The 23,048-nt window shown below is 47.9% G+C and overlaps 1 protein-coding gene across 5 annotated transcripts; it reads right to left on the bottom strand.

The window, feature by feature from the left end:
- Positions 1 to 3,959: 3,959 nt before the first annotated feature.
- On the bottom strand, positions 3,960 to 22,423 carry LOC117999326 (zinc finger protein 300-like). Of its 5 annotated transcripts, XM_034988322.1 has the most exons (7): positions 19,027 to 22,423; positions 18,241 to 18,307; positions 16,107 to 16,280; positions 15,019 to 15,061; positions 8,007 to 8,133; positions 7,628 to 7,723; positions 3,960 to 5,603 (listed from the first exon to the last, which is right to left on the bottom strand). In XM_034988322.1, exons 3-7 carry the CDS (start codon positions 16,217 to 16,219, stop codon positions 4,528 to 4,530), a joined length of 1,455 nt encoding a protein of 484 aa, XP_034844213.1. In that variant the 5' UTR covers positions 16,220 to 16,280; positions 18,241 to 18,307; positions 19,027 to 22,423; the 3' UTR covers positions 3,960 to 4,527. The 5 variants fall into 5 exon arrangements, with proteins under 5 accessions (XP_034844213.1, XP_034844211.1, XP_034844212.1 ...); XM_034988320.1 differs by lacking the exon at positions 18,241 to 18,307 and having other exon boundaries at positions 16,107 to 16,332; XM_034988321.1 differs by lacking the exon at positions 18,241 to 18,307.
- Positions 22,424 to 23,048: the final 625 nt, after the last annotated feature.

The raw sequence follows: 23,048 nt of genomic DNA, 5'->3' as shown, positions 1-23,048 counted from the left end.
ACAGGCCCAGGGCATAGCATAGCTCTGGAGTCCCACCAAGGGCAAGAATCTGTCAGACCGAGTCCTCCTCTGGGGTCTGTTCTCAGTGTCAGAGCGGGCTGACAACCTCAGCTGGCAAATTCTTGGGCCCAACTTACCAATCAATGCAAGGAGCCTCAGAAGCTGCAGGCTTGTAACTTGGCATCCTAACTGCATTCAGAAAACTCAGCAGACCTGATTGTACCAGGGCCCAAGTCCCAGATTGTGCGGGAGGGAACTCTTCCGAAAAACAGCCCCCCACCCCGTAGAGTCCCATTCAGACACCGGAATTCTGAGGGGCAGAATCAGTGCAGGTGGATCCTGCCCACCTGGCCCCTTGGTGGGGAAATGGCCCACCTACAGGGGCTGCCTCGGAGCCCAGGAAGAAGGGAATATGTGCAGGCCACGCACAGCTTCAAGAATGGGTCACCAGCTGCCTCAGACGACTCGTGACAGGGTCTCCGTCCTTCCAGCCACCCGCCCGCCTGCCCACGCCACCTGCCTTCTCACCTACTGTGTCTCCCTCAGGCCGGTGCTAGGAGGTGAACGGGACGTCCCGATGTGCACAGAAGTTCTGGCTGGAGGCCCTAGATGCGCCACCCCTCCCCGAATCCACCAGGTAGACAGTCTTGTATTCTGAAGGGGCACCCGGTGCTCAGCCGTCTGTGGTTGTGCGTGGGGCTGATTTTGTTCCAGCTGGGCTCTGGAGCTGGGGTTAGGCTCTGGAGGGGCGCCTCCACGAGCAATCCTGCGACGCAGGCTGCACCCCACTGGAGTGGGAGCCACAACCGAGGAGCCATCTGCATTTGACCAGCTCACTGGCCTCCCTGGGGCGAAGGCAGGGGTGTCTGTGGTTGATTTGGGGTCTGAGCTGTCACCGGTTCATCTCAGGCGGGGGCAGGCGCACCTGCATCTGCAGCAGTAGCCCTGGGTCCCTGGGTCCCCGTGAACGGTTAGGCATGGCAGGCCCCTGGCCACATCTCTGGGGGCGGGCAGCAGGTCAGAGCCGGCCGGCCCTCCTAACCACCCCCGTTGCACAAAGGCTTTGAGAACATGGCGAGTCTTGAGACGCATGAAGTTTCGAGTTTTGGGTTCTTTTTTCATTTATTTATTGAGATATAAGTGACACGTAACATGACATGGATTTCAGGTGTACAACACAACTCTATAGATGCGCATACTGTAAAATGATCGCAGGAAGTATAGTTAACGTCATCTCACATTTGCCACATTTCCCCCCTTGTGATGAGAACTTCAAAGATTGACTCTTAGCAGCTTTCAAACACGCGATAGTCTCCATTGTCAGATTCTCTACCATCCCCCATCTGACCCTACAGACTCTTACGGGAAAGATCTGTAGTGGATGTCCCCCCGTGGCCACTTCCCTCTCCGGGGTGTCCCAGTTGGCCTCCCCAGGATAGGAGTGACTTGCAGCAATGTGACAGTGACAGGCGGACCCCCAGGCCCCCAGGGCTGACGCGTCGGCACTCTGCAGGCTGACCAGCCCAGGGCCACGTCTGTGGGCTTTGACTTTAGCAATGAGGTTGCTAACTTGCTCAGGCCTCGTAGGTGGCACTTGGACCACTGACATCAGGCCACTAGATCCCGTGCGACCATGTGCCAAGGGTGGGACCCGCAATATCCCACGGGGTCAAGGGACAAGGTGTACAGCAACGGAGGGAGCGCGGGCCCCGCCGCATCTGCCTTTGCAGGGAGCTGTGCCTCCCCTGAGCGCGAGGGCCCCTATGGCGCCAGGCGGGACTGGGAGTCCCAGGGCCACCTGTGAGCACAGCTCGCAGGGAAGGAGAGTTTCTCTGGCCTGTAAGGGCACGTGGGGCCCGGCAGGGTCACCACTCCTGTCCCGGCCGTTACCCCATGCAGCAGGTCCTCAGAGCCTCGGCCGGGCGGGTGCTCGGAGTGGGGAAGCTCGCTCGAAGTCCAACACTTGCTGGGGGAACTCGCCCTCCGCGGGGCATTAACAGGTGGAAGACAGACCCGCAGGATCTCAAAGCAGCCCCCGTGGCCATCCTCCCAGGTCCAGGAGGACTCTGGTCGCTTCTTTCCCAGCTCACACTTCGGGATGGAAAGGAGCAGCACTCTGCATGATCAGTAGCCACAGAGCAAAGCCAGCGCCCACCGAGGCCAGCAAGCATGGGGCCCCCAGATGGCACGGCTCACCTGTTCCTGTGGCCGTTATGACGTTAAACTAACACTTGTTAAGGTGGTCAGCGGGTTCGACAGCAGGCCACAGGAGAAATGGAAACAGAGACGTTTATTATTCACAGGGCCCCGGGGGGGAGGAGTACACAGCAGGCCTGGAGGGGCCACACGGGATGTCAAGGCAGAAAGCAGACAGAAAGAGACTGGACCTGGGGCAGTGACTTTATCAGGGTCTGTAGGCTAGGACCATGCTGGTCAATGCAAACCAGAAAAAAGCAGGTTTAGGTAAGCGCCATGGGGGTCTTGGCTAAGGAGCGTCAGGCGCTGGCGAGCAGGGGAGTCTGCAACTCGCAAGATGTGGGAGAAGCCACGTGGGGACCCCACATCCGCTGGCGGCTTCACGGCTGCAATCGGGGGGCCAGTGTCAGGGTCGGGTCCCCACAGACCGCTCGGCCAGACAACGCGGGGGCGGAGCAGCTTAGCCAGCTCTCGACAGGTGTGTATCTAAGATGCGAATTTACCGTTTATCCATCTGGGCATACGCTGTGCTGCCTGAATCTGTGAGCTCACGTCTTGTCAAATCCGAGCAGGGTTTTCTTTGAATATGTACTTGTCTTCCTCTAGTCTGCCTTTTAGGAACTCCTGCTTGCTCTTCTCGTTTTAATCTAGATGCTTCTCTGTAGACGGACTCCTAGGAATCTGCTTTGCTCTACTCTGTTCATTTTCTCTGCAGCTGAGTATCGCCTACCGCTGGGCTTTACGCTCAGCATTTTGATGTTCACGTTGCAATGCCTGTATTTCTCTGTGTTCCCCTTTCCAAAGAGACCAGTTATCTGGCTTTGTGCCTTGCTTTCATGTGGTTTTAAGTTTTTGCTTTTAATCATTTGTAGAGGTAGTTATTTTTATAGAATTTTGTGTGTTTCCACGACCCTAAAATCCTGGATGTTATTTTGCTCAAGTGTCTGTTGACTCTCTCGCTGTGGATTGGTCCTTCGTGTTGTGTAGTTTGGGATTATGAAGTCATGTTGGGTTTGTATGTCAGAAGCCTGACAAATGTGGGTTGAGGGTGTCTCCCTCCAAAATGTATTTTGTTTGCTTCTGTCATTTGTTTCAAAGACAGGGAAAATTTCTATACGGACTGGTTAGTTTTAAAACTGGGACAGGAATAGGGGAAATTCCAAATTCTGACTCACACGGGATGCTGGCTAGGGCTCATGAATCATTGGGGGTGAATTTTTCCCCATCAGAGCCCAAAGGAGAGACAGACAAGCTTTCTGCGTGAGATTTTTTGCTAGTCCACCCCCTTTCCCTGTACGTACAGACCTCTGAAATTTCTGAATTTGTAAGTTACTTCCGTACCCACTCTCTGCCTTGTGTGCCCCAAGGCCTCGCCTCGTGTCCTCCTTTGGTCTCGAACACCCAAGCTTCGGGGTAAACCTAGTCAAACCCACCGGGCAGCTACAGCTTCGGCCCTCCAACTGCATCTCTGGCTCTCCGTTCAGCTTACCTCGCTGGCACCTGGAGACTCCACTGGTTTTCTTGCCAGCTGAACTATGCATTTAAAAGAATGTTATCTATTACTGGTCACCATTTCTGGTCGTTTACAGTGGAACGGCTTTCACCTCAGGTGGTCCGCCATTCTGCCATAAAAGGGAGTTCTAACCTTACACAATATGAAACCTAATTATGAGCCAGTTGGTGGAGAGATCCTCAGGAGATGTCATGAAATCGCTGGTTTTCAGATCCAGCAAGTAAACAAAAAATGGAATGGGATGTTGGTATGATGTCTGGAGTCCTGGTTTAATAATAAGCTCTTATTGTTCTGGGTATAGTGTACATCAGAGACAAAAAGGCATAATTTCACGTGAGACATCCTGATAGAGGTCGTTCTGTATATTCCAGTGTGCATGCCTAACAAGCTCACACTTATGTTCAATTACCAACATGGCTTAAAAATAAATCAGATTCTTTCTAGGCAGCATCCTCAGGAACATAACCCCTATAAGCTCCCTGGGATTGCTCTGATGTTTATTAGATCTGTTGTCTTAAAGATTTAATTTATTCACAGACTTCAAAGCTCCATAGCCACAGTTAATGCAGACAGATAGACTTTATAATGAGGCATAGCCTATAAAAATAGATCACTCTAGAGCATCATTAGCCTCCTGTCATGGTTTTAAGAGACAGGCTCTTCCTAATTCTCCAGACTGGTCGAATTTCACCTCGGAATGCATCCCTTGCACACCCATGGCACTGGACTTCCTGCTGAAGGGTTGTCCACACTCACAACATCCAGAGGTGTGACATTCGCGGATGTGCCGTGACTCGGGCCGAAGCCCAGCTCTCCTTTTACCCATACAGCTTCTCCCGGGTGTGGATTCTGTGGTGGCGGATGAGGTTGGCCTTCTGGGAGAAGGTCTTCCCACACTCAGAGCACTCGTAGGGCTTCTTGCCCATGTGAGTTCGCTTGTGTATGATGAGGCAGGAGTTCTGCGAGAAGGCTTTCCCACACTCGCTGCACTTGTACGGCTTCTCGCCCGTGTGAGTCCTCTGGTGCAGGATGAGGTGCGACTTCTGGAAGAAGGCTTTCCCACACTCACCGCAGCCGTAGGGCTTCTCCCCAGTGTGGATGCGGTGGTGGATGATGAGGCACGACTTGCGCGAGAAAGACTTCCCACACTCTTTGCAGCCGTAGGGCTTCTCCCCCGTGTGAGACCGGTGGTGCTCGATGAGGCGGGACTTGTGGGAGAACATCTTCTCGCACTCGGAGCACTTGTAGGGCTTCCCTCCAGCAAGAGCTGCAGCGGGCACCGACAGGCTCGTCTTCTGGGATGGCGTCGTCCTGCCGCGGCCGTCTCCCCCGGGTTTCTCTCTGGGGTGACCTCCCCGGCTAACCCTGCAGCCGAGCCCCTGTGCCCCGTGCGCGGAGGCCTGCTTGCCCCCGTGCACCCCCAGGTGTGTGCTGAGTTCCGATTCGCAGGAGAAGCCTTTCCCACACTGCAGGCACCTGTGGGCTCTCTCGGCGCCACCAGCTCCCCGGTGGGCACTCAGGGCCTGGTTCTGGTGGAGGGCTTTCCTGCAGCGGTCACACTCACGCAGCCGCTTTCCGGAAGGGGGGGTTTCAAGCTTGGAGTAGAGAAACAAGTTCCCCTGTCCGTCACACTCAAATCTCCTTCTCGCAAGGTAGGCATTGGGGCTAACATCCACGTTGCACGGCAGGCTCATTCCACACGAGTCACATGTATGTACTTGCTGTTTTGAAGGAGCAAGGTTTGTGTCCTGACAGACTGTCTTTTCAATTGTTTTACACTCGTGGCGCCCTTTCTTGGTTGGTTCTTGCTTGTCTAGGAATGCAACGTGCCTCAGAAGTTTGTCTTGGTATTCCTGTTGTGTACCTACTGGGCGGTCAACTTGCAAAATTTCTTCTAGGGGAAAAAAAAAAAATGACACAAACTTATTAATCTTTCCAGGATCACGTCACAGAACTAAATGATTTCAGAAACACTCAGGAGGAAGATTAACTTTGTGGTTTCAGACCTCATTGCTGAGAATCAATCATCACAATCATAAGCCTACTACAAATACGTCCTAGTCCCTTAGCTTTTTTTTTTTTTTTTTTAAAGATTTACTTATTTATTTTAGAGAGCAAGTAAGCATGAGTGGGAGAGCCAGAGGGAGAGGGAATCCCAAGCAGACTCCGCACCGAGCACGGAGCCCAACACAGGGCTCGATCTCACAACCCAAGCTGAAATCAAGAGTTGGATGCCCAACCAACTGAGCCACCCAGGCGCCCCATCCCTTGGCATTTGAAAGGAAAAAATGGGATACTAGAAAGAGGGATAAAACATGGACAATAAATATAAGTAGCTTTGCTATTAACGAGTATGACACAGTCAAATGAGAAGAAGGTGAAGACACACAAGTAAAAGGGAGTGAGAGAAAAACTGGAAAGATAGTGGGCATGTTGCTGTCCACGTCACTGTGGTAAACACGCTGAGATTCTTAAATGTCAGATTCGGCATCCCGTGCTTGGATCCTCATTTGCTTTTAGCTTCTTTTACATTTTAAACCACAAACTATACCTGTGTTTCACCTCTCACACCCACAACCAAAGCAGCCAAGGAGCTCCTCGGTTTAGAAATGTTGAAGTTCCTTGAGTCCCATAGCTGAATTCCTAAGGGACAAAATCAAGCCTACTGATCTTCTGCCCTGCCTACACCAGGGTGTTCTGGGTTGGGACCCAGCTAGGGGGTGTTTTAAAGCTCTCCAAGTGATTCTGGTGTGCACCCCTGATTAGTAACAACGTCCCTGAAACAAATGCTTAATAAATGACCCTGGAAGGATAAAAGGTCCTGGAAGGAAGAGGGAGTTAGTCAGTGTCCACGATGTGTGTCCCACAGAATAAGGACAAATAAGATAAACGCTCTTCTCCCCATGGGATTATACTGGGGTGGGAAGAAAGGAGTTTCATTTTTGACCTATTAAGCCAAATGGGGCCATATTACATGTTTTGAAAGAAGAGGCATTTAAAGTCACATAAAAGGGAGAAATTAAGTTTTTGAGGCATTTCACAGTAAAAGAAAAGACAACAAAAATAAAAATGAGGGGCACAAAATAAGTTATTTTAAAATAGGGGCAGGGGCGCCTGGGTGGCTCAGTCATTAAGCATCTGCCTTCGGCTCAGGTCATGATCCCAGCGTCCTGGGATCGAGCCCCGCATCGGGCTCCCTGCTCAGCGGGAAGCCTGCTTCTCCCTCTCCCACTCCCCCTGCTTGTGTTCCCTCTCTCTGTCAAATAAATAAAATCTTTAAAAAAATAAATAAATAAAATAAAATAGGGGCAATCTACAAATCCCCGAAAACATGGGAAAGTCTGGGGGCGCCTGGGTGGCTCAGTCATTAAGCGTCTGCCTTCGGCTTGGGTCATGATCCCAGGGTCCTGGGATCGAGCCCCGCATCGGGCTCTCTGCTCGGCGGGAAGCCTGCTTCACCCTCTTCCATTCCCCCCTGCTTGTGTTCCCTCTCTCGCTGTCTCTCTCTGTCAAAATAAATAAATAAATAAATCTTTGAAAAAAAAAAAAGGGAAAGTCTGTTTCATAACCATGGGAGAAATCAGACTGAAGATTCTAGAGAAAAACTGAACAAGCAAGGTCTCAGATGGGGACAGTCAAGTCAAATAAAAGAATAAATAAAAATAGGTCTTTCTCTAAAACCCAGGGAAAGGAGAGTGATCATGTAGTGATGTGTGATGTGTGTAGGTAGCAAGAGTCATTTGGGGCAACTCAAGGTCTCAGGCCAAACGTCCACAGCTGGTTGCAAAGATCCAAGGCCTGAAACAAAAACCCACCTGAAATTCTGCTCTGTGACCAACTGGATGTCCGCTGCCTCCCCCCCATCCCCCCCGCCCTGCCGCCCGGGGTCCTCCCGGCTGCAAGCTGCTCCTCTCTCACCTGGAAAGCTCCATCTGAGGATTTCTTCCTCCTCCATCCATGGCTCTTGCCCTTGCTCCAACCTGGAGATCACAGCTGGTTTGGTAACTTGACACCCTGTTGATGAGAAATATCCCTGGTTATGAGGATTTATGCCAAGCCACTTGGGCCATCTAAGGAAGCAGAAGGTTCGGGTGGCTCAACGAACATTTACATCTCAGCTGAAGAATGGGTATCTCACTTGGGAGATAAATTCACAAATAATTTGGGTGAGATGAGAGCCAGACTTGTTGACAACTGAAACCCAAGGCCAAACATGCTTAGTCCTTGAGAGGTTTTGCATAACTGAGAAAAGAAAGGAGCTCAGACAGAATCGGGAAACACAGGAAGCTCTCCTCACCCACTGAGACCAGGTGGCTGTAGTTCTCCAGCATCACGTCCCGGTACAGCATCCTCTGTGTGGGGTCCAGCTGCTGCCATTCCTTCCGGGTGAAGCCCACGGCCACGTCTCTGAATGACAGTGACCCCTGGAACAACATGTTCCTGATTAATCTGGAATGCTCGGCACAGAGTACCATGGCAAAGGTGTAGAGGTGGTGGATCTTACCACTTTCGATGTCAGGTTTCCCCATGTTAAGTGATTTAGGAAGCTTAGCATGCCCCTAACTCTGTACTACATTTTATGGAAGAGAAGAAAAAGATCATTAGAATAGATCTCACTTCTGGATCTCTATTTATTCATCCATTCATTCATTCAGTGCGTGAACATCTATAGAAGATTTGGTAGGTTAATGGCATTCCACCTGGTGCTTGGGGTTGAAAGCTGAGCGCAACATTATTCGGGCTCTAAAGGCATTTGGAGTCTGGTGGAGCGAGATAAACATAAGACTTCCATATGGTATGATTACACCAGAGGCTATGACGGAAGTATATTAAGGACAGAACAGACACAAAGACAGCAGTCAAATTCAATGTCCTGATGTCAAGTTAAGCTTCACTGGAGGCTGCCATTGAGCAGAATCGTGAAAGATCAACAGCATGTCCTGATGTCTGAAGGATATTTTCCATCAAGAGGCATAGCATGAGCAAAGGCAAGGAGTCACAAAAAAAATCTGGTAGGAATTGCAAATACTTGGGAATGACAATGTAGAATATAATGTGTGTGTATGTGTGTGAGAGAGTGAGAGAGAATAGAGAGAGCGTGCAGATCACAAGACAAAGGGTTTTTCTCCTATAAGGCAATGGGGACTCCCATCACAGTATTTAAGGAGGGGAGCTACAAGAGATGATGAGATGTAGAAAAAGGTAGGGAATCACTGGGAGAGAGTAAGTAAATAAAATTGGGACACAATTATAATCAATGACATGAGATATGGTCAAAATTAAGGTAGCAACAAAAGGAAAACAGAGAAAGGATTCCACAAATGCAGAACAGGGCTTGGCTCTCTTTCCCCTCCTCCTTCATCTTCTCTCTCTCTGTATGAATTAAGGACTAAAACAAATTAATTTATATTGAATGTAGTAATACTGTAACAGTGTGTAAATCATTTTTAACACAAGTATGGAAGTTAAAAGGCAAAAACGTAAAAATAACTATAATCAGATTTATGGAAACAATATAAAAGTAAAATCTGACCTAAATAACAAAGTATGAATGTGTGAGGAAGTAAAGTGTAGAGTTGCCATATGTGATTGAAGTTATCAGGCTAAAAGAGACGGCTAAAACTATAAAATATTTAGTGCAAGCCTCATGGTAACCACACCAAAAAAATCTATAATAGATACACAAAAATAAAGAGGAAAGAATCAAAACATATCACTACAAGAAATCCTCAAACCACAATAAAGACAAGAGAGGAAGAGAGGAACAAAGAAACTACAGAACAGAAAACGATGAACAAAGTGGCAATAGTAAGCCTTTACCTACTGGCAATTACTTTATTTTTTTATTTTTTTAAGATTTTATTTATTTGCGAGAGAGAAAATGAGAGACAGAGAGCACGAGAGGGAGGAGGGTCAGAGGGAGAAGCAGACTCCCCGCTGAGCAGGGAGCCCGACGCGAGACTTGATCCTGGGACTCCAGGATCATGACCTGAGCCAAAGGCAGTAGCTTAACCAACTGAGCCACCCAGGTGCCCTGGCAATTACTTTAAATGTAAATAAACTCAACTCCGAAATTAAAACACAGAGTGGCTGAAAGGGTAAAAAAAACAAGACCCAATTATATGCTATCCACAAGAGACTCACTTTAGACTTCAGGACACATATTGGGTAAAAGTGAAGGGGTGAAGAAAGACATTCCATGCCATGCAAAGGTAATCAAAAGAGAGCTGGTCTGGCTATACTTGCATCAGACAAAATAGCCTTTAAGTCAAGTACTGTCACAAGAGACAAAGAAAGTCCTTTTATAGTTAAGAAAGGGTCCATTCAACAGGAAGATACAACATTTTTAAATACATATGCACCCAACATCAAAGGCCATAAACATATAAAGCAAACATTGACAAATCACAAGGGAGAAACAGAAAATATTACAATACTAATAAGAGACTTAAATAGCCCACTCTCAATAATGGATAGATTGTCTAGACAGAACATCAACAAGAAAACAGCAGAAATGAGCAACATGACAGACCAAATGGTCTTAAAAGATATTTATGGAACCTTCTACCCAACAGCAGCAGAATACTCACTCTTGTCAAGAGCACACAGAATGTTCTCCAGGATGGATCATAAGCTAGGTCACAAAACAAGTCTTAACAAACTTAAGAAGACTAAAGTCATTCCAAGTATCTTTTCTAATCACAATGAAATGAAACTAGAAATCAATAATAGAAAGGGGAAAACTAAAAAATATTGGAAATTAATATATTCTTAGACATCATTGGGTCACAGTAGAAATCAAAAAGCAAATTATAAAATATTATCTTAAGACAGATGAAAACACAAGAGACCAAAACTTAAGGGATACAGCAAAAGCAGTACTAAGAGGGAATTTTGTAGAAATGAACACCTACATTAAAAAAGAAAAAAGACCTCAAATAAACAATCTAACTTTGCACCTCTAGAAAAAGAACAAACTAAGCCCCAAATTGGCAGAAGGAAATAATAAAGATTAGAGCAGAAATAAATGAAATAGAGAATAGAAAAATAATAGAAAAAAAATAAAGCTAAGAGTTGGTTTTTTGAAATGATAAAATTCACAAACCCTTAGCTAGACTAAGAAAAAAAAAAAGAAGACTGGAATAAATAAAATCAGATGTGAAAGAGGGGACATTACAGTTGATGCCACAAAAATAAAAAAGAACTATGATAAACAATTCAATGCCAACTAATTGGACAACCTAGAAAAAATAAACACAATTCTAAAAAAAAAAAAAAAAAAATACAACCACCAATACTGAATCAAGAAGATACAGAAAGCCTGAGCACACCAGTACACATAAAAAGAATGAAGAAGTAACCAAAAAACTCTTAACAGAAAAGCCCAGGACCTTCATGAGTGAATTCTACCAAAAATTTAAACAATACCAATCCTTCTTAAATTCTTCCCAAAAAACAGAAAAAGAGGGAACACTTCCAAATTCACTCAACGAGGCCAGCATCACTCTGATACCAAAACTAAAGACATCACACAAAAGAAGACTATAGGTCAATAACCCTGATAAACATAGATGCAAAACCCCTCAACAATATATTAGCACATCAAATTCAACAGCACAGTAAAAGGATCAGACACCATGACCAAGTAGGATTTATCCCTGGGATGCAAGGATGGTTCAACACATGAAAATCCATGTGAGACACCACACTGACAGAATAGATAAAGATCACAAAATCAGCTTAAGAGCTGCATAAAAAGCATTTTGCAAACCTCAACACCCTTTCACGATTAAAAGCTCTTAGCAAAAACAGAACTTATCTCAACACGATAAAGGCCATTTATGAAAAGCCCAGAGCTAACATCATACTCTGTGGTGGAAGCTTTCCCTCTAAGACCTGGAACAAGGCAACGGTGCCTGTTCTTGCCTCTCCTATTCAACACAGTACTAGAAGTCCAGCCAGAGCAATCCGGCAAGAGAGAGAAATAAAAGGCATCCAAATCAGGAAGGAAGAAGTAAATGTATCTGTGCTCGAAGATGATGTGATCTTATTGAATGTGGGTCTCATAGAGGTATCTGTGTTCTCATGGCCCTTGCAGCATTCACGGTAACTTAGAGATGGAAACCACCTAAGTGTCCATCAGTGGATGAACAGATGATGTGGTGTATACATACTATGGAATACTGGCCATGAGAGAGAAGGAAATCCCTTCATTTTGGACAACACGGATGAACCTGGAGGACATTATGCTGAATGAAATGAATCAGACACAGGAGGACAGATACTGCATGGCCTCACTTCTATGAGGACTCTAAAATGGCCAAACTCCACAACTAGAGAGTAGCGTGGTGGGTACCAGGGGCTGGGAGGGGCAGGGAAATGGGAAGGTGTTGGTTAGGGGTTCAATGTTTGCTATGGAAGATGGGGAAGTTCTGAAGATCTGCTGTACAGCATAGTGTCTATAGTTAACCACCCTGCATTGTATACTTAGAAATTTGCTAAGAGGGCATATCTTATGTTAAATGCTCCTGCCACAAAAAGAAAAAAATACATACATTTAAAAAGGGGGCTGGAGGAAACTTTTGCAGGTGATGGATTCAAGTCTGTGGTGATGGTTTCATGGATGTACACTTATCTCTAAACTCATCCAGCTGTGCCCCGTTTGCATGTCAATAATACCTCAATAGAGTGGTTTAAAAAACAGAATTTTCTAGTCACCTTTTAAGTAAAAAAGGAAATGAATTAATTTTAATAAGAACTTTTAGTCTAATATATCCAGAGTATTATCATTTCAATATAGAATTATTTTAAAATTACTGATATACTTTTCATTCTTTTTCACACCATATATTTGAAACCTGGTGGGTGTTTTCCACTTTACAGTACATCTCAATTCAGACACTACATTTCCAATTTCACTTTCATGAAATGTCCTATAAAAACAATAAACTTGTCTTTGATGGGGAAGTATTTTACTCTGATTCCGTTTTAAACTTTAAGTGGAGGGGCGCCTGGGTGGCACAGTCAACACAGTTGAGCGTCCAACTCTTAGGTTTCAGCTCAGGTCTCATCTCAGGATCATGGATTCAAGTCCCATGTCGGGCTCCATGCTCCACACTCAGCGTGGAGTCTGCTTGGGTTTCTCTCTTCCACTCTCTCGGATAAATAAATCTTTAAAAAATAATAATAAAATTTAAGTGGAAATGAAAAACTCAGGTCCCCTGCACCACTAGCCACTCTTCAGGTGCTCAGTATCCACCTGGGGCTGCCGGCTGCCATATTCGACGGCAGAGCACTGCTGGGTTCCTCTGCTGGGGCTATGTGTAGGGCAGATAAAAGTACAGTGCAGTTCAATCACTCAGGGTGACTGAACAGGCACTTCTAGGCCTGCCTGTCTGTCCACATTCACATCCCAACTCCATCGCCTGATAGACGTGAGATTCCAGGCAACTTGCTTAGTATCTCCAGCCTCTGTCTGTCCATCTGTAAAGCAGGAGGAGGGGCTAAGAATACCTATCTCACAGGTTCATTCATGAAATAACCTATGGAAAACGCAGAGACCGGCACATAAGCGCTCAACAGGTGGAGCTTTGTAACTTTTATTGCCAGCGTTTCTGCTGCGGGTAGCCCTGAGGAGCAGGTCACAGTGAGGCTTAGTTTCCTGCACAATAACGGCTTCCCCAAAAGGCACAGATGAAACCTCCAGCCCGAGTACGGGTCCGACAGCCTAGAGATGCAGGCAGCTCTCTCCTCTGGGAAGGCCGTGGAGCTGCCACCTCGTTTCCAACCCTCTCATACTGGCCCTATGCCCAGATGGTCCCGGCTTTTTTAGGCACAGACACTCTCATTAAGATAGGTCTCCAAGCCAGAAACCAAGATCCTGAGAACATTTTTCTTCCTGGAGTGAACAGCTGTAACATCCATCCATGATGCCTCGGCTTCCTCCTCGGCAAGCAGGCTCCCTCCAGCACCCCAAGCCCAGACCCTGCCTCTCCGCCCTAGACGTGCACTAAGCTGGGCTAATCTGAATCTCTCCCAAAGACCGTGCAAACGGGCTCTACGAGAGGGGACTTGGTCCCTATCTCTGGCAGGACTCGTAAGTGTGGGGTTGTGGGCCACGCCTACTTCTGGCCACATGGATGACGTCAGTATGAGAGAAGGAAGTTACGGAGGCAGAGGCAAGGGACTGGAAAGACTCCGGGCTGTTTCTGAGTCCCAGCTGCATACCTGCTCCTCCCACGGTCCGGGTACTGCCTAGATTTGGGGTTCACCCTCAACTAGTTCTAGCTGGGTTTCTGGCTCTTGAAATGTGGATTCTGGCCGGCACACTTCCCGTTCATGAGTTCCTTGGCCCCGGGGTAAAGAGAGGGGCCCGTCACAACTAGTTTGAGAATGAAGACAGGCTGGGAGCAGATGACGTCACTGAAATCTGAAGATCACAGTGGCCCCGTAAGAAAGGGGGCCAAGGGCAGATGCCAAAGACTGAAACTGAGCTGTTCGCTCTCCATCTGTGTCAAAACACTACTATGAAAAAGAACTGGCAGAACATGCTACTCGTTCCCTCCTCTGCACAACGCAGTGTTTCCTCTAGGTCAGTCTGACATCACAAGGCTGTTTACATAGAACCGCGGACTCTGATTCCTTAAGCAACCGCGATCACAGATTTCCGCACTGATGTAAGACGCACTGTTTATATGGAAAGAAAAGTCACAGGAGATTTGCCGGTGCGTCTGCTGCGGCATTGTCATTACTGAGGACCCCGCCTGCGAACCTCACATGCCAAGTCCCGTCACGTAAACTCAATACCAAAACCAGCTTTATTTCCTCTGAGAAGTGGACATGCTAGTCCCAAGCAGACAACACCAGTCATACATTGGATGGAACCTGTCTTTTGAAAGGGCCGGCAATGTCAGACCCAAGTTTACAGAGCAGCTCCTAACTCCACCCGCCCGGCCCTTCGCATGGCCTCCTCCTTCTACTCACTTCCCGTCTTCAGTGATCCTGGGTCCTGTGTGCATTGTTTTTACTGGATGCATTCTTAGAAGCATCCCCGAAACCCCCTGGTAAAGCAGAGTGCAGTACAAAGAAATGCCACGGGGCGCCTGGGGGGCACAGTCGGTTCAGTGTCTGCCTCTTGATTTCGGCTCAGGTCGTGATCTCAGGGTCGTGAGATCGAGCCCCACGTGGGGCTCCCCACTCAGCAGGGAGTTTGTTTCTCCCTCTCCCTCTCCCTCTGCCCCTCCTCCTGCTCGTGCTCTCTATCAAATAAATATATCTAAAAAAATAAATAAAAGAAGTGCCGTACTCACCTGGCACATGGTCCTTCTCTGATGGGCCGGGAAAAGCAGACACCTGTGGAAGCAGAGACGGGGTGGGGAGAGGAGAGGACGTGAGAGACCAAGCTCGCCCCCAGCCTCTGAATCATCTGCCACCACCCCCGCCTCCAGGCACAGGGGGAGGACAGGCTTCCCCCAAGGACCCCGCCATCACACAACGACCTCGCCTTGGCGTGTGATGGGGACCCAACCGTGTGAGGGTTCAATCTGGATTTTTCTTTTCTACTTAATCCACATATGTATCTGTGTCTCACTCATCAGCGTGCAATTTACTAAACACTCCCCTCATTCCCCAGAAATTTAATAGAAATTTGTTCTGAAGAAACAGTCATGAGTTTAGGCAAAGAGTTAGCCGCCAAGATATTTATTACATTTTGTTAAAACTCTGAAATAAAACAGAAAATAACTAAATATCCAATGAAGGAGGATGAGTTAAATAAACACACGACCTCCAAAGGGAAACGAACCGTTACGCAGCTAATGAAAATAAAATCATGGAAAACTATTTTAGTGATAACATACTCATCACTGAAAAAAGGTGGCTGAAAACGATTTGATCCCACACACACAGATGCACGCACACACACTCACGCAGAACAATCTCTGAAGTGATGTAAAACAAAAAGCTAGTAGCAGTTAGCTCTGGGCAGTTGGGTCACGACCATTTTCTAAAATACTCTTCGTCCTTAGATGAATTTCCTAACTTTTTCTATGACAAACAGGCACTTCGTATATAAATGTTATTTTTTAAACATCTGTTGTCTACTGAGCTTCTAACCCAAAGCTTGTCACCAGTCCTGCCCCTGGCAGACGTTGAGGACGACTCCCAGGAAAATATAGAAATGGGTTCCTTAAGTCAGAGTCCGTTAAATGGAGTTCGGCCACGGCAGGTGGGGGGCGACGAGGCGGGGCCCTGCGGCCCATCGGGGGCCGGCCGGGTTCTCTGTGCTCCTCCTCCCGGGGCTGTGGTCTGTCCACAGTCACTGTTAGTAACAGCCACCCTGGCTGATCTGTGCTGACCTCTGCCCGGGAAGCAGGCCCGGTCTGGCTCTGCCACTTACCAAATATGGGACAAGATCTGATGGCTTCTCCTGAGCCCTCCTCCTCCTTTCCTCATTTTGCCAGGAACAGGAACACGAAGGTTCAGGAGCAAATTTACTGTGGCTGGAAGCATCAACTGGACCCCACACCTATCTCTCTCCTGAACACACACGAGGTTGGTCTTAGGTATGTTCCTACTCAGGACAGAGACACACGGGAGTTGGGTCCAAGAAGTCTGCAGAGACACTAAAACTCTAGAATTACAGTAACTCCATAAAGAATTCTGAGGGTGTTTTTGTTTTTAATTGGAGACTACCTAAGTGCTTAAAAATAAGAGATTAGTTAATCAATTTTGATACAATTAAAGCATGCCATGCTATGAATCAATTTAAACTACCACACAAGAAATTATCGGACATGGAAATCTCTTCTGGCCATACCAGTAAGTGGGGAAAAGGAAAAAAAGGAGGATACGTAATCCATAAGCACATGATTCACAGATGGGTATCAGGTAGATGGATGGGATGTTCCTAGGTGCCTGGAGTTCTAGCTAAATTCCCAAACACCCCAAATTCTCCGGGGGAGCTGCTAGACCCAACCTAACAGACGCCTCCCTTTGGAGAGGGAACGGCAGAAGGAGAGGTGTCTACTGAAGGTGTATGTGGGGTTCTGCTTCCCTCCCATGCCAAGAGGGGTGGTTACAAGAGAACCAGAGGGAGCCTGCAAAAAGTTGGGGGGATAACCTCGCCCCCCGCAGGCTGGCTGTGTGCCCAGCTGCAGAAATTCTCGGGCACGCGGGGGTTCAGCAGACGGGGCGCGGGTGCTCCAGGGAAAGCTGTGTGCACGCGGGAGCCCCAGCAGCCGAGGACCTCAGAAGTTAGAGGCCGGCAAAGGCCACCATGGTGGCCAGGTGAGGAGAGGGGGCAGGAACGGGAGCCCCCTGCACAGCCTGCGTGTGCTGGAACCAGGATGCGCGAGTTCCTGGCGGCACGTGGAGGGCGGGAAGGTAGGTGGGCATGAACTCTACAGCAAGGACACGGAGAAGCGGGAACACTGAACCAGGAGCTGGGCGCGGGCACCGAGGTCTGCCAGAGAGCCCCTGCCCATGTCACAGGCTCTGCACCCCGAAAGGCCACCAGGTGGCCTCCAGCATGACGGAGGGCGGCCAGCTAGGCAGGTCAAACTACCAAAAGCACCAAGCAAGGAGGCGTCTGCGCTACTTTGCCCTCCTCCCGCCCTGCCCCTGATGGAGAAAGAAGCTGTCCGACGAGGAGAAGGAGGGGTGAAGGAGGAGCAGAGACAGAAGAGATCACCCGCCCTCCATCTGGGGATGAAGACCTGCAGCCCTGCAGCGGGGAGAAGGAGAAGCTCGAAAGTGGACGGGAGCGTGAGCTGTTCACTAGACCAACGGCAACCAGCCGAGGAGAGACTGGTCTTCATCCCAACTTCACGGGACTGAACTGCTTTGGGTTACCGGAGAGCTCATCCTGGCAGGGACGTGTTCTGGGTTGAACTCTGTCTCCCCAAGAAGATAGGTCAGGGATCCTAGCCCTCAGTGTCTCAGAATGTGGCCTAACTCAGAAATAATGTCTTTGCAGATGATCGTGGAGGGGGCCCTGACCCAGTGTGACTGGCGTGCTTGTAAAAAGGGGAAACTGGGGCACAGGGAGAACGTCAAGCAAGATGAAGGCAGGAATGCCAAGGACTGCCGGCAAGCCCCCAGAAGCAGGGGAGAGGCCTGGAGGAGGTGCCCCAACATGGCCTCAGAAGGAACCGGCCCCGCCGGCACCTGAGCTGAGAAAGATCACATCTCTGCACTTCAAGCCGCCCCAGTCTGCAGTACTCTGTCATGGCACCCCGGGGAAATGAGGACAGGAAGGCAGCCCCAACAGCGTGGGTCCAAAACCATGGGCAGAGGGGACACTCTACTCTGTTCCTGTTTGTGTACATCCAATTTCAGCACGTGGAGTGGGTTTTTGTAAAAACATATAAAGAAAAAATTCCATACAAAACACACAAACTGTTAACAACGGGTGACCTCCGCATGGTAGGATCTGTTTGCTCTGACACAGTGTCAATTTCTAATTTTTTTTTAGACAATCAACATGTGCTCACTCTTCAATATTTCATAAAAATATACATATATCATCTTACTGGGTTTTCTCTTCATGACCGCCTATCAGAGTCCTTCCCCTGGAGGAGAGGAAATCCGTGGGAGGGTCTGAAGGGGTGGAAGGTGGGAAGGGACGGGTTTTAGCGATGACCTGAGGCGCACGGGAGGAAGCCCCCGCCTGGCGGACGGGAGCCCTGGGTGCTAGTGCTGGCTTGGCCTCTAGTAAGCTGGGTGGCTCTGAACACCTCTCTCACGCGCATTTTCTTTCGTCTTTAATATGAGAAGGAAAAATGAAATACTCTTAGGTTAAGAAAGCAACTTCTGTGCCTTGACTACACGAGGAGGGTCTAGTCTCACAAGCCGTGGTGTGCGGGGCAGTGGGGGCAGGGGTGGGGGGTGCCGGGATAGAGGGACAGTGAATGCACCTGAGTAGAGAGAGATCGGGGCGGGGGGCCGTCCTCCGAGAGTCATGGGGATCCCTTCCCTCATTCCTGTTTCTCATCCTAAAGCAGGGGATCCCCTCTCCTCCTAGCAAACCTTCCCCTAAACCAAATCCTAGATGATCCCCTGATACGGTGGCATCCCCCAAATTCAGTCAGCAAGTGGGTCCTCGGCTGTTTTAGGACGCTTTTCTGGGGGCTGCCCCGTACTGCGTGGACCTCCAGCTTCAGCCCTAAGCTACGAGGGGGAGCTCAGAGAGGGTGCCCTGCTTCCAAAGTAGATTGCTGCTCCCGGGTCACCTTTCCGAGAATTATCCTATTATCCTATCGGTAGGGTGCCTGGGGCTTGAGGACTGGCAAAGCTCTGCTCTCCTGCTGAGAACTTACCATGGGCTGGAGGCTCAGCTCCTGCTTCCAGGCGGTCTGGGGGTAGAAAGGAGCTGGAATATGCAGGCCGAGCCACCTTGTCCCAGGCTGGTTCTAAGACTTTGCCAAGACACTAAGAACACCTGCAAATAAATGGATGGTATGGTGAGACTCACGTGAGAACATGAGCGGGACATTAACCTCCAACCAGGGGCGGAGAGAGTGGAAACACAAGAAGGAGCCCACACCAACCCACGTGCAGAGCTGAGAGAAACCTCAGCTGACAGCAAGCCAGGAATCAGGAGCCTGGGGCCTCAAACCGCCGGACACAGACGTCTGCTGACCCCCATGAGCCTAGAACAGCTTTTACTGCGAGCCCCCCGCGAAAGAGACCCACTGTCCCACACTTTGATTCTGGCCTTGGGAGACCTGAGTGGAGCCCCAGCCAGTCATGTCCCCCTGGACTGTGCAGAGCTGCGAGGTACCGTGGGTGTCGCTTTAAAGCACTGGATTTGTGGTAATCTGGGATACAGCCCTCCACTGGGGGCTCAGGAGAAGGCTTAGGGCTGGGCGGGAGACCACAGAGAGACTCCCTGGGTAGCGAAGGTCTGGAGGAGCAGAGTGGTTGCCATTGTGGGAAACCCGGGGAAGCCCCATCCTTCCAGAAACTTCTCTCCTGAGGAACAAAGCCTTACACTGCCAAAGGAAAGGGCAATAAAAGCTGTTGCTCAGAGCATGGGTAAGACCTACGGCTCCTGACAGGGAAAGGGGGAAAAAAACCCTCTCCCATGTGAGGGGGCAGGCATGTGTCCTAGGCCACAGCGGGAAGCCCCAGCCCCACGACTCAGACGCACAGGGCCCTCCACCACCAGCCCAGGCAGCCCTGAGGAAGAAGCAGGAGCACCAGTGCGTGGAGAAAGTCACAGCGGGGAACAGTGACCAGCCAGCGGGGACAGTGACCAGCCCACCGAAGCACAGAGCAATGCCAGCGGAACGTGAGGCCAGCAGCCGGGGCCTGACAGTAGGAACCAGAGCAACAGCAAATGCCAGGCCTGTCTACTCCTGACCAGTCTTGCAGCAACCAACCTCCTGCGTCCCAGCCCCGCGCACAGCGACAGGGGAGCAGACGTCTCTACTCCCACACACAATGCCCGGCATTCATTTAAAAAAGAAAAAAAAAAATACGAGACATACAAAAAGCAAGAAAGAACTCCCCATTGCAGAGACAAAGCAAGGGGCAGAAGCCAACTCGATCCTGGGTCTACGCGCACCAGCACACGGACAGGATGCATATGTGGCTCAAACGCACGTGAAACATGCGGGGGGAACCGACAAATCCTCTATCACAGCGAAAAGATTCTGGCACATGTTTTTAGAAACGAAGATTCCAGATACAAAAAAATAAATAGTAAGAGTATACAACATTTGAATAACAATTTAAAAGCTCGACGTATGGGATTGGACAGTAGAATGTACTTGCTAATCAGAGAATGTACATTCTTTTTAAGAACATCTGGGATAGTTATAAAAACTGACCCCAAAAAGCTAAGAATAAACCTCAACAAATTGCACAGATGCCACTTGCCACTCTCTAAACCAAAAAGCAATACAGCTGGAAAATTATAAGAATGCAGAATTATTTATAACAATGACTGCAAAAATATTACATATCAAATCTGTGTCATAGTTACAAACACACACTTTAAAAAAAAAATACAGCCCTAAAATACTTTTTAAAAAAAATTACAGCCCTAAGACACTTGTTAGATAAAAATGGAAAATTAACGACATTCATCGCAGGAGGCTAGTACAGAAAAGAGTAAACCCAAAAGACGTAAAAGAGACCAGTATGAGCAGAGATTTTTTAAAGAGGAAATAAAAAAAAATAATAGAACAGGTTAAAAAAAAATCGTAATACCAATGTATTACCTGAATCTAATCATGGTGAGACATTCGACAAACCTCCATTGAGGAACATTTCACAAAATAACTGGCCTGGACTCCTCAAAATTGCTATTCTATTGAAGACAATGAAAGATTGGGGAGTTGTTCCAGAGGAAAGACGACAAAGGACATGGGGGAAAAAAGCAATGCATGATCTGAGATCTCCTCAAACTAGAAAGGGTCTTCCTTAGACAACGGGTGAAATGTGAGTAAGATCCGTGGAGAGCACAACTGTATCAAAGCTAATTTCCTGGTTTTGATCATTATCCTGTGGCTGTGTGACAGAATGGCCCTGTTTTTGGGAAATGCACACGAAGTACGTACCCACACGCATATGTATGGAGGGGAGAGGAAAAGAGGGAGAAAGCAAGTTGTATATGAAGGAGCCAATGATGGCCTCCGTGGAACCCTAGCAGGCTGAGGCCAGCAGCTCAAAAGACCAGCAGCACCAAACTCCACTATTAACACATGCAGTCATGTCAAAGATAGCCCAAATATAAACAGGTTTTTTAGTCATTTAGACCTGCCCGCTTTGCCTACCTACCCCATGCAACAGTAGCCAGCGTCTGGAAACCATAGATAAAAATACACCATGTGGCCACAGAGACCCCAAGCACCTGTGACCCAGAGAAACCCAGGGGTATCCTTGTCCTCCTCCCTTCCGGGAAGCAGCCCCTGAGCCCCAAACTCTGGATGGTCTCACGCTGCGAGGGACCTCTCCCTAACGTGCATGCTTAAATAAAGCTTGTGTGTGCTCCTGGTCATATGACCATATCTTTTTTTTTAATCGGCCCTGAAATCCCTCAAGCTCCCTACACAAATGTGGTAAAATGTTCATACTGGAGAAATTTAGATGAAAGGTGTTCAGGAATTCTCTGTACTATTCTACCATTGTGACTCTTCTTTATGTACGAAGTTGTGCCCAAATAAAAAATTGCAATCAATTCTTTGAAAAGATTAAAACTAGTAACATAACTGGTTTGTACTTAAAACTAATAAAATAAGTTCAGGCACCACTGATCAAGAAAGCAACAGAAGGCAAAGATGCAATTTTTAAACATGAAAAAAGACAATTTCAGATACACAGAGATGTTTTTAAGTTACAAGATCACTATAGACAATGTAATGCCATAAATCTGAAATTAAACTGGACAATTTCCTAGAAAAATATCAAGTCCTAAAATTGACAAAGCAACAGAAAACTGAAAACAAACAACCACCACCACTAAACATTAATTAAAATGGATCGGTACTCAGAAATCTAACCATCAAGGAAACACCAGGCCCAATCAAAATCTATTCAAGATTTTTGCCATGTGCATAAGCCATAAATGGATTTGGATCTGGAACATATGAAAAAAATACTAAAAATAAATTTTAAAAAGCCAAAGAAATACAGGCAAAGGTAATGAACACACAAAACAATATATTGTTTATGACCACATTCAATCTAGTAAGTAAATAACATGTAAGAATAAAGCAATCTCAGTTGTTACCCAGAGAGGAAGGGAAATGGAACGGGGTGGGGGGGGGGAGATATTAAAAGAGCTCCAGTGGTATTTATAAGGTTTTAGTTCTTTAGAAAATCCGAAGCAAACAAACTTTTAACATCTGCTCAGTCTAAATGGTGACTGTAAAAAGCTTCCTTCTTTTTTCAGTCTGCTGTACCTTGGAGATCTTTTCTAATGTCACTAGTTGAACACACTAAGAAAGAATTATGGTTGTAATAGAAGAAAACCTCCTTCAAGAAGACCCAAATCCAAGTCAAACTGGAAACAACTGATAAGCCTTATCAAGACTTAAAACTAGAGTCCCGGTTTTGCTTCACCCCCTCCCCACCCAGCTCAAGCTTGTCCTGTATCTTGAAAGCCTCAAAGAAAGACAGATCCATCCCCATCTCTGCATCACTGGGCACCCTCACTCACTGTGGCTCCCTCTCTCCTCGCAGAGTGTGGGGAAAGAACCATCTACACTGAACGGTGTCCACCTCCTGCCTTCTTCTGACAGTCTGCAAACGGATGCACTCCCACAGCCCCACCTTCTCTCACCCTTGCCAGCGCGGGAATGGCTTCACAAACCTGAGATACTTTCCCCACGAC

The sequence above is a fragment of the Mirounga leonina genome, unplaced genomic scaffold (assembly GCF_011800145.1).
Source record: "Mirounga leonina isolate KUSES-001 unplaced genomic scaffold, KU_Mleo_1.0 Mir_454, whole genome shotgun sequence".
NCBI lineage: Eukaryota > Metazoa > Chordata > Mammalia > Carnivora > Phocidae > Mirounga > Mirounga leonina.
This window is presented reverse-complemented; position numbering and strand designations above follow the sequence as displayed.